Genomic DNA, 10,152 nt, shown 5'->3' with positions numbered 1-10,152 from the left:
CTTGCCCCCCACCCTGGGAGGCTCCCCCCCGGGGGCTGGGGGGAGGGCCCCCCCCGGGGGGCCCCCCCCCCCAGGGAGTTGGGAGGGGGGGGGTTCCGGGGCCCTCCCAAGCGGGGGTCGGGGGGCCCCGGGGAACTGCTTATGCTGCTGCTGCTCCGGCTGCTGCTGCTGCTGGGTATGCGGCTGCTGCTGCTGCTGCTGCGGCTGCTGCCCCCCCTGTTGTGGCGGCCCCCCCCCTCGGGGGGGCTCCTAGAAGAGGGGCCCCCCCCCGTTGATATGACCCCCCCCCCCCCCCCCCTCTCCCCCCGCCCGCCCGCGCCCCTCCCCTCCGCCCCTCCCCCCCGCCCCCCCCCCCTCTCCCTGGCCCGAGCGGCTCTCCTGCTCGATCAGGCTGCCGTTGAGCCAGACGCGCGACGTGCCATTCTTGAGCTTGATGCCCATCCAGCCGTCGTACAGGCGCACCGCCTCGGCGTCCACAAGCGGGTCCACCTGCCGAGGCTGGCGGAGGCTTGGCGGAGGCTTGGCCATCTCTCGGCCATCTCTCGGCCATCTCTCGGCCATCTCTCGGCGACCTCTCGGCGACCTCTCGGCCATCTCTCGGCGACCTCTCGGCGACCTCTCGGCCATCTCTCGGCCACCTCTCGGCCATCTCTCGGCTGCACCTTGCGCGCGACCAAGAACGGGCCCGCAAAGACAGAGGGCGCCTACAGGAAGGTTCCAGGAAGGTTCCAGGAAAGGGCTAGGAAAGGGCCCGCAGAGACAGAGGGCGCCTCGGTGGCGTTGATGACCGTCGGCCCGCCTAATCTCGGGGCAATCTCGCGTCATCTCGGGCAATCTCGGCGGCGCGGACGAGACCGGCGGCGGCGGCGGCGCCGACGAAGCTCCAGCCGAGCTTCTCCCAGTACGGCGTCGGGTCGCCGAACTGTTGCGGCCACTGGATCCTACGTGCTGAAGTCCGCCCTCCTCGGGGGCGGGAGGAGTCGTGCCGAGTCTTCAGAGCGCCGCGTGCAGACGGAGGGGCGCGGGTACGGGAGGAATGGCTCTGGAATCCAACAGTGCGGGAGCTCGCTTCTCGCTTCTAGTGGCTGTCTCTCCAGCGCAAGTTGCTGTGTCGCCAATTGGGGCACGCTATCCTGTGCAGTCAGGGCAAGCGGGGGCGGGGGGCAGTCCCCCTGGTCTGATACTGGGGTGTGGGTGTCTCCAGTCTCGGAGGGGGGCAAGAAGGTGAGAATATCTAATTTTTTTCCAGCGCAAGTTGTTATTGACGTTGGTCGAGGCGAAGGGGGAGTGCATCAGCACGGTCTGCACAAAGGACTCGTCGGCGAGGAAGCGCGCCGCGAAGACCTAAGGGAAGGTGAGGTGAGGTCCACTTCTCCACACACACGAGGTGGTGGGGCAAGGGGCCAGGCTACCCCTCGCGACTCCACGTCTAGACGACAGGAGCCCCACGGCATTAGGAGTGCAAGGCCCAGTGCGCGTGGGTGTGGTGTGTGTGTGTGTGTGTGTGTGTTGTGTGTGTGTGTGTTGTGTGTGTGTGTGTGTGTGTGTGTGTGTGTGTGTGTGTGTGTGTGTGTGTGTGTGTGTGTGTGTGTGTGTGCGTGTGTGCGTGCGTGTGCGCGTGTGTTGTGTGTGCGTGCAAGCTCGAAGACCTTCCTCCACCGCATCGCGCGCTCATCCTTCGCGAGGTAGTGGCAGAACGCGCGGTCGACCACGACCCACTGCGAGCCTAAGCTCGGCCCAACCTCGGCTCATCTCGCCGCAATCTCGCGTCGAGATTGCGGCGAGGTGAAATCTCGACGCGAGGGCGAGGCGGCACCACCCTCTGCGCGCCCGTGTGCAGGTAGCGCAGCGACTCCAGCGCGGCCTCCCTAGCGCGCCGCACCGCCTCGGAGGCCGGCTCGCCTGTGGACATGTCTCGGACACCTCTTGGACATGTCCCGGACATGTCACCGCCTCGGAGGCCGGCTCGCCTGTGGACATGTCTCGGACACCTCTTGGACATGTCCCTGACATGTCACCGCCTCGGAGGCCGGCTCGCCTGTGGACATGTCTCGGACACCTCTTGGACATGTCCCGGACATGTCACCGCCTCGGAGGCCGGCTCGCCCTCAGCCTCTGTCGCCGCCTCCCTCGCCTCCATCGCCGCTCGCGAGGCTGCCTCCGCCGTCATCGCCGCCCGCGCCTCGCGCAAGTGCAGCCGAGGTGCAGCCGAGGTGCAGCCGAGGTGCAGCCGAGGTGCAGCCGAGGTGCAGCCGAGGTGCAGCCGAGGTGCAGCCGAGGTGCAGCCGAGGTGCAGCCGAGGTGCAGCCGAGGTGCAGCCGAGGTGCAGCCGAGGTGCAGCCGAGGTGCAGCCGAGGTGCAGCCGAGGTGCAGCCGGGGTGCAGCCGAGGTGCAGCCGAGGTGCAGCCGAGGTGCAGCCGAGGTGCAGCCGAGGTGCAGCCGAGGTGCAGCCGAGGTGCAGCCGGGGTGCAGCCGAGGTGCAGCCGAGGTGCAGCCGAAGTGCAGCCGAGGTGCAGCCGAGGTGCAACCAGCCGAGGTGCAGCCGAGGTGCAGCCGAGGTGCAGCCGAGGTGCAGGCGAAGTGCAGCCGAGGTGCAGCCGAGGTGCAGCCGCGGTGCAGCCGAGGTGCAGCCGAGGTGCAGCCAGCGCTACCTCCCGCAGGTGCAGCCGGCTCGTATTTGCGTACACCACCGGCCCGCCTCGGCCGAAGCAGCAACTCGAGCCGGTGCCGATGGGCGGGGCGCCTGTGCGGTGCGGCCCCGGGGGGCGTGGGGCGCGGGGCACCAAGGCATGCGAGATGGGCACGGGAGATGGGCGTGGGGTACCAGGCATGGGAGATGGGCGTGGGGTACCAGGCATGGGAGATGGGCATGGGGTACCGGGCATGGGAGATGGGTCTCGTCTCGGTGCCTCCCCTACCCGACGGTACCCGAACCCACCCCCTCCGGTGCTTTACTCTCCTCTGGCCTCCCCTACCCCACGGTATCCCAACCCACCTCCGCCGACGTCGATGGCGTGCGTGTCGTTGAGCGAGACGTACCTGCGAGGGAGGTGTCTCTGAAGTGTCTGGGAAGTGTCTAGGAAGAGGACGTGCCTGCCGACAGGTGCAGCCGAGGTACCTGCTGCTGCTGCTGCTGTCACCTCCGGTCCACACGGGTACTACCCCCGTGCTAGGACAACAAGGCCCCACGGTGTACACGGCGTCTCCACACTAGGCGAGTCACAACATGTGCATGTGCATGTGCATGTGCATGTATCGTGATAAAGCCGAGGTACCAACGCAGCAGAGGTACCGAGCTCAAGCTGAGGTACCGAGACGCAGCAAAGGTACCGAGCTGCAGCCGAGAGATCATCGTGCAGCCGAGGTGCAGCCGAGGTGCAGCCGAGGTGCAGCCGAGGTGCAGCTGAGGGGTAGCCGAGGTGCAGCTGAGGGGTAGCCGAGGTGCAGCCGAGGTGCAGCCGAGGTGCGGCCGGCGTGAGGTGCAGCCGAGGTGCAGCCGAGGTGCAGCCGAGGTGCAGCCGAGGTGCAGCCGAGGTGCAGCCAGCCGAGGTGCAGCCGAGGTGCAGCCGAGGTGCAGCCGAGGTGCAGCCGAGGTGCAGCCGAGGTGCAGCCAGCCGAGGTGCAGCCGAGGTGCAGCCGAGGTGCAGCCTCGACGCACCCGTACCCGCCGCACTCGACGAGCACATGCGCCTACCAGGTGGGTTCGGGTACCGTTGGGGTAGGGGAGGGTGCTTTCGGGTACCGTGAGGGTGGCTTCGGGCACCGTGGGGGTAGGGGAGGGTGGCTTCGGTGCATTGTGGGTAGGGGAGGGTGGGTTCGGGCACCGTGGGGGTAGGGGAGGGTGGCTTCGGTGCATTGTGGGTAGGGGAGGGTGGGTTCGGGTACCGTGGGGGTAGGGGAGGGTGGACTCTCTAGGGGTAGGAGGAGGCGGTGCGGGCCCCGGTGGAGTTGCGCGCTCGCTACCACACCCGCCCACGGGACTGAACCCACACTGGATTCGGTACTCTGGAGGTGTGGTACTAGGCGCCGCGCCCCCGTAAAGTTGCGCGCTCGCTGGAGCCACTCTCCGTTGCCGGCGTGCACCTGCAGGGCGGCGGCAAGAGGTGCCCGGGGAGAAGGGTGCTAGGTGCTGCTTCTGCGCCTGAGCACGAGCCTTCGCGCGTCTTCCACCCACTTCCCCCCGCGGCGGTGCAACCCTCTCAGCGGCGGAGAGTCTCGGAAATGTCTCGGAAATGCACCGCGATGGCGGCGCTCGAAAGACCGTGCGTAAGGGGCGCTCGGAAGTGTCTCGACGGCGTCTGGCCGCTCCCCGTTGCCCCGCAGGCGCCTGCACGAACTGCCGCCCCTTGTAGCGGCGCAGGAAGCCGACAACCTCCTCGTTGGTCCGGAGGGACATGTCGGCGTCCGAGAGGTTGATGAAAAAGTCGAAGTCGAGGTTCCGGCTCACCACGGACGCGATGGCGTCGAGCATCGGCAGGACCTGTCGGCAAGAGGAAGTGGCTTCGCAGCTGACTGAGGCGAGAAGAGTCACTCTTGAGCTGTCAACTCCATGCTGCTGTGACTCACCATTGTGAAAGCGCCCCACTGCACAAGCCGGCGCGTCGAGAGGAGCCGAATGTTCGGGTGGTCCTTGGTGAGATCCGCGAGCTGCGCGTAGACGGCCGGGTCCGCCTTGAGGTCCACGTGCACTAGGTAGAGGTGCGACGAGTGGTGCAGCGCGAGCAGCAGCCGAGAGGCGATCACGGCGCCCGACGCGCGGGAGACGCCGATGAAGTAGACGATGCGCGGGTCGTCGGGCTGGGCACGCTCGCCGACGGCGACGCCATCGAGCGGATCGACGTAGAGGTGCGGCGGCAGTCCCCGCTCCTCCTCCCAGATGGCGCGCTTGAGGCTCGTCTGGCAGCGCTCGGCGAAGGCGCTCATGTTGAGCGCTGGGTCCGACACGTCGCGCCCCTCGTGATCGAGCATCGTGGCGTCGGGATAGGAGGTGAAGGCGGCAGCGGATGCGTCGGTCTCGATTCCGCGATACACAGCCGCATCCGCCGACGAGAGGGCGCCGGCGACGGCGCTGCCGCCCGCCGCGGCGATGGCTGCCAACATCACCATTTTTTTTTCAGCTAGACTTCGTTGTTATGGGAACAAGCGAAGACACACACGACATGACGCCAAACACACGATTGCACGCACCGCACCGCACCTCGCACCCGCGCCCGCCGCCCCCCCGACCCCCGCCCCGCCTAGGTGGGAAAGAGATGAGGAGATGGGACAGCGAAGGAGGAGTACGAGCACGTATGGGAGGGTTCAATGATGCGCCACGCTGCCCGGCGTTTCTCACTTTCCGGGACAGCCCCGCCCTTGTGAGGCAGGAAAGTGACGGCTACCCCGTACGCGCCTGCGGCTCTACTCGTCGCCGACCGCCCATCCCCCCTCTTGGTTCCCCCCTGGGGGAGCCGATGATTGTGGAGCTTTTTTCTTGGGGGCCCCCGACCCCCCCCCCCCCCCCGCACACACACACACACACACACACACCGCCGCCGCGCGAGCGCCGCGCGGCGGCACACCCAGCTCAAAAGAAAAAGAAAAAAGGGAATGAGGAGACCAGCGGGGGAGACTCCCCGCCTATGCAACACCCCAGAGAGGGGCTGCCATCGCCGAAGCTGTGCCAAAGCATAACTCCAAAACCCGCAGCGGCCCAGGGGGCCTTGGGGGCAGCCTGCCGGACCGCCGCTGCACGGGGCTAGGCACCAGAAGATGAGTGGAATTGATGAATTGGGCCGTTGTCCGTGCCTCCCCTCTATACGTCAGAGTGGGACCTACGCCGCGCCGGGAAAGGGGCGCGCCCGGTCCTCGACGGAGCCGCGCGCCCCAAACGACCCAGGCGGCGAGTAGTCGACCTCGAACCTTCGACATGTAGTTGCCCGTAGTTAGCGCCCGCCCGCCCCGCCTCCGTCGCTTCGTAAAAGAAAAAAACGAAATAAAAACAAGCAAAGGAGAAAGCGAAGCCAAAAAACGATTGCGTAAACGGCGTCACAAAGCCCGCCGGTTTTGATCGACAATCGTGAGATTGACCGCCGTCGACCAGAGAATTGACGGCAGCATGCAGACGATGTGCCAGCTTGCACGGCGCTCGCGCCGCGCCGGCTGGCTCATCGAGCGCGCTCTCAGGCTCTCCGTCCGGGCCACGCGCGGCGCCGCGCGTGCCTCGCGCCACTCGCCTCGGCTGGCAGCACAGCGCCAAAGCCGCCTCGCAAACACCGCGCACAGCACCAGCATGCTGCCCACCAGGCAGCAGAGTGCTGCACCGGCGTGCAGCGGACGCTGCGGCGCTGCGGTGCCGCCTCCCCGCCCTGTCCACGGAGCAGGCGAGCGGCGGCACGGCCTTCCACCAGCTGCAGGAGGTGCGCACTTCTCAAAGGAAGCACAGGATGCTCCCGCAGTTTACGCAGCTTTGTGCAGCGCAGCGCACGGGCCACGCCATGAGAGCGAGCGAAGCTTCCAGAAGCCGGGATGGTTTGGGATGATACCCACCTTGGCGGAATGTTGCCAGAAGGCGTAATCCGTCTGCGCGCAATCGTAAGAAAAGCACTGGCAGCGCATGGTGCGACAGCTGGTGGCCGTGCCCGAGTCGCGCAGAAGCGCTATTCCTTTGCTAAAAGTGCTGAACGAGTTGCCGAAGAATCCCGCAGGGGCGCGGGCCGCAAAGAACTGCTCAGCCGCGTTCCGAAATAGGTAGGGAATGGACGTTGGCAAGTGCAACTTGAACGTGCTTGGCCCAAACGCGCCGTTGCAAATGGACGGCCCGACGTGAATCGGGCTCCCAGTTTGCTTTCGTCCTTTCGGATCTACCCACGGGTGGGCACGCGTCGCAACCTTGTCGTGTGCAAAGAGCAGCACGGTGCCAGTCGCGTTGCGCCGAGCATCGCGGGTGGACTTGGCAACGTCCCTCGGAGTGTAGCAGCGGCGCGTGTATCCCTCGTTGGGGCGCCCTAAGCACCAACCGGTTTCAAACCACCAATCCGACTGGACTGGCAGGTGCACCGCCGACCAATTTGGACCAGCGCGCTCGACTGCCTGACGCGTGAGAGCTTCGACAAGGGCTGCAACCTTGCCGCTCGGCCGCAGTGAACCATACAGTGCCACCATCGCAGGGGTGTATGCTTTGTAGTCCCATTGTGGCCCAAGCGACTTTATAAACACCTGCACGACGTGAGCGCCTGGGGGCGGCTCGCCCGTCCACACGAAAGTGCCCGCGCTGCCGTTGTGAGTCCGAGACCCGCAGAATTTAGCGGCGTGGGACCTGAAGTAAGGAAGGTCGAAGAAATCTTCGAATCCGCCCAAGATCTGCCTTGGCGGCGGCGACGAGGGTGGAGGGGGTGCAACTGGTAGCCCCCTCTGTTTTTGCGTCCTCAACGCAGCAGTGGATTGATGAATCTTATCTTGCATCAAAGCGCGCAGCGGATCAATATCCATGGGAGGAAGCAGCAGCACGCCGTTGGGATCTGCGCAGGAGACCGTCAGCAGCTGCGCTATCATCATGAGCATATTGTTCAGCCCACCACTAAGGATGGCGAGCTCGGCGCCAACGTTCTTGTTGTACTTGTACGTGGCTTCGTAGAACACCGGAGCGCTGCTCTGCGCGCCACTGCTCTTATTTCTCACGGGAAAGGAATACGCGCTGTCCGTGGCGTAGCGACTGCCCGCTGTTCGCTTCTTGTCGCTCCAGCGTTGCGACAGTCCGAACTCTTGCCACGGTTGCGAACGTGTCGTCATTGTCAATTTGACCGGTGTTGGCTTCAAGTCCCCTTTGCGACATGGCGGTTCGCGTGGTGGATGCGCATAGGGTCGCCGCCGCAACATCGACAGCTCGTTCCCCAATGAACTCTCGCGGCGAAAGTACTCGAAAGGGCGCGGCAGTGCCGTCCTATGCCGTGGCAAAGAGCATTTTTCTCTCTCAGTGTACGTACTTTTAGCTTACTTACTGGGAGAAAAGAGAGAGGGGGTTGTGTTCTCTAGGCCCCTAAGGGCCCTACGCGCGGCGTGAGAGCTCGGAAGCGAGCTTTGCACGGCGATCGAGGATGGCACGGTTCACCCCCTTCACCGAAGCGATGGAGATGCGTTCCGCGTGGTGTGACACAAATGAGAGGCGGGAGTGGGGAGGGTACGCGGTGCGGTCAACGCCCGAGCGTTGAGCCTTGCGCGCAAGGCGGTTGATCTCTCTCTCAGTGTATGTAGCTCTTACGTACATTCCCGTAGGAGGACTCTGCTGACAGGGTTTGCGATGAGGAGCGATTTTTCAAAAAGGAATTGTTTCTTCTCTCTTGCCCGCCACCAGAAAGCCAATTCTTGACTTGGGCATGTATGTATGTAGGAAGGTGAAGAACAGTCAGGCTCGGACTGGACACCGACGCGGTATGGGTGGACGCTAGACAGATGATGACGTTGACGACACGCACGGGCAACACACAGACACAAACAAGCTCACAAGACACACAGCCAGCGGGCTGCCACACATCCTGAGTGGGCGTACACATCACTCAGGCCACGTCCCCCCTGTCGCCCCCCCTAGCACTCCAAGGTGCCAAGAGAGAGACAAACAACAGCACAACAACACAGACAGGCGACAGGGCGAACATGTGAGACTAGAGCAGGCTTGCTCCGCCTCTAGCAATCTCGTCGCCAGCCGCAAGGCATGGACGAGACCGTGTGTGGGGTCTTGTGAGGTGTCTATGGACTTGGGCCCTTGATTGATTGATGGGAAGGCGAAACACAGTCCGACCAACGACTGGGACACCAACGCGGTATGGGTGGACGCTAGACGGGCGATGACGGTCACACAGGAGCGACACACAGAAGACACTCAGCCAGACTGACTGCCACACATCCTGAGCGAACTTCCCTCGGGGAGGCCTTTGGGCATCTTCTGGCGAGGTCTCGAGTATATTCTCCACTCCTTGCCAGCAAACACAGCTCTCCGGCGCGAATGGATACGGGTTCCTGCGCCTTGGGTCCGCATGCTGTCGGCACGCTGGATGCTCGGCATCTTACGACTCGCCTTGGTAGCTTCGCCTCGGCCACCATTTACTTCCCAGAGGGCGGCCGGGCGCAGCTGCCTTCCGTCGTCATCGTTGGCGGGTGGGGATGTGGTGAGCATGCGATGGCAGCGTGGGCGCCATTCTTTGCCTCGCATGGCATTGTGGCGATGACCATCGGCACTCCCACACCATGGAGGGATTCACCGCCCGTGCGCTGCGGGGCGCTGCTCGATGCGAGCAAGGCGTTGCAGTCGGAGAACACCCGCGCTGGTTCGCCGTTGCACGATCGCCTCGATGTGTCCGCTCGCGCGGTCATGGGCTATTCCCTGGGCGGCGGCGGCGCGCAGCTCGCGGCACTGCGAGACCCAACACTCAAGTGCAGCATCGCAGTCTGCCCGCACGACGGCAGAGAATTCGGCGTGCCGTTCCCAGCTGAGCTGTCGGCGTCTGTGCCGGTCCTCTTCCTCTGCGGAGCGCATGACAAGGAGGCCAACTCTCAGACTCACGCGTGGGTCCAGTATCGCAAGACGAGCGCGCCCAAGCTGATCTTCGAGATCTCTGGCGGGGATCACTTTTCTGCCAACGGTCCCGCGGGCGGCACCGAGAAGGAGTTTGAGAAGGGCTTTGAACCCTGCGCCCTGTGCAACTGCTGTTGCGCGATGTGCTGCTGTGGGTTTGCGCCGTGCCCATATGGAAGCCTGAACGGGCCAAGTGGCCACGCCACAAACGATGCACCGCGCGGGGCCATCGGCGGGGTGGCTCTTGCGTGGCTCCAGCTCTTCCTGTTGGGTGACGAGAGTGCGCGGTCGCGACTGGCTGCCCGCCCCGATATTGCCAGCGGCTTTGAGAGCCAAAAGATGGACCGATCTTGATCGAGAAGAGGAAGGAGCTTCCGCGCCGGGGAGGGAGGCGGGGGGGGGGGGGGGGGCGATTCATGGCCCCTCCTACGAACAAACAAGGTAAGGTAAGGTAAATTTCTCCACACACACAAGTGGTGGGGCAAGGGGGGGCGACCCTCGCATCTCCACACCCGGACACGGGCAGGAGCCCCACGGCATTCAAAGTGCAAGCACTGGCCCGGTGCACGTGCTGGGTGAGCAGCCTGCCCCTCCCTCCCGAC

At 64.9% G+C, this 10,152-nt stretch overlaps 2 protein-coding genes across 2 annotated transcripts in view; one reads left to right on the top strand and one right to left on the bottom strand.

Annotated features, from left to right (window-relative positions):
- Positions 1-5,106, bottom strand: part of EMIHUDRAFT_468759 (hypothetical protein) — a gene marked incomplete at its 5' end in the record, with an annotated part of 6,240 nt that extends 1,134 nt beyond the window's left edge. The window contains 9 exons of the mRNA XM_005780465.1: positions 379-489; positions 663-704; positions 1,267-1,344; positions 1,817-1,902; positions 2,996-3,039; positions 3,665-3,690; positions 4,021-4,083; positions 4,334-4,480; positions 4,567-5,106. Of these exons, the coding sequence (XP_005780522.1) occupies positions 379-489; positions 663-704; positions 1,267-1,344; positions 1,817-1,902; positions 2,996-3,039; positions 3,665-3,690; positions 4,021-4,083; positions 4,334-4,480; positions 4,567-5,106 (1,137 nt within the window). The remainder of the gene's footprint in view (positions 1-378; positions 490-662; positions 705-1,266; positions 1,345-1,816; positions 1,903-2,995; positions 3,040-3,664; positions 3,691-4,020; positions 4,084-4,333; positions 4,481-4,566) is intronic.
- A 3,852-nt stretch (positions 5,107-8,958) lies between these two features.
- LIP1 (triacylglycerol lipase 1) lies at positions 8,959-9,904 on the top strand (the record flags this gene model as incomplete). The annotated part of the gene is made up of 1 exon (XM_005780464.1): positions 8,959-9,904. The coding sequence occupies exon 1, from the start codon at positions 8,981-8,983 to the stop codon at positions 9,902-9,904; it is 924 nt and encodes a 307-aa protein (XP_005780521.1). The 5' UTR covers positions 8,959-8,980.
- Between the last annotated feature and the right edge of the window lie 248 nt (positions 9,905-10,152).

This window comes from Emiliania huxleyi (assembly GCF_000372725.1).
Source record: "Emiliania huxleyi CCMP1516 chromosome Unknown EMIHUscaffold_214, whole genome shotgun sequence".
Lineage (NCBI taxonomy): Eukaryota > Haptophyta > Isochrysidales > Noelaerhabdaceae > Emiliania > Emiliania huxleyi.
This window is presented reverse-complemented; position numbering and strand designations above follow the sequence as displayed.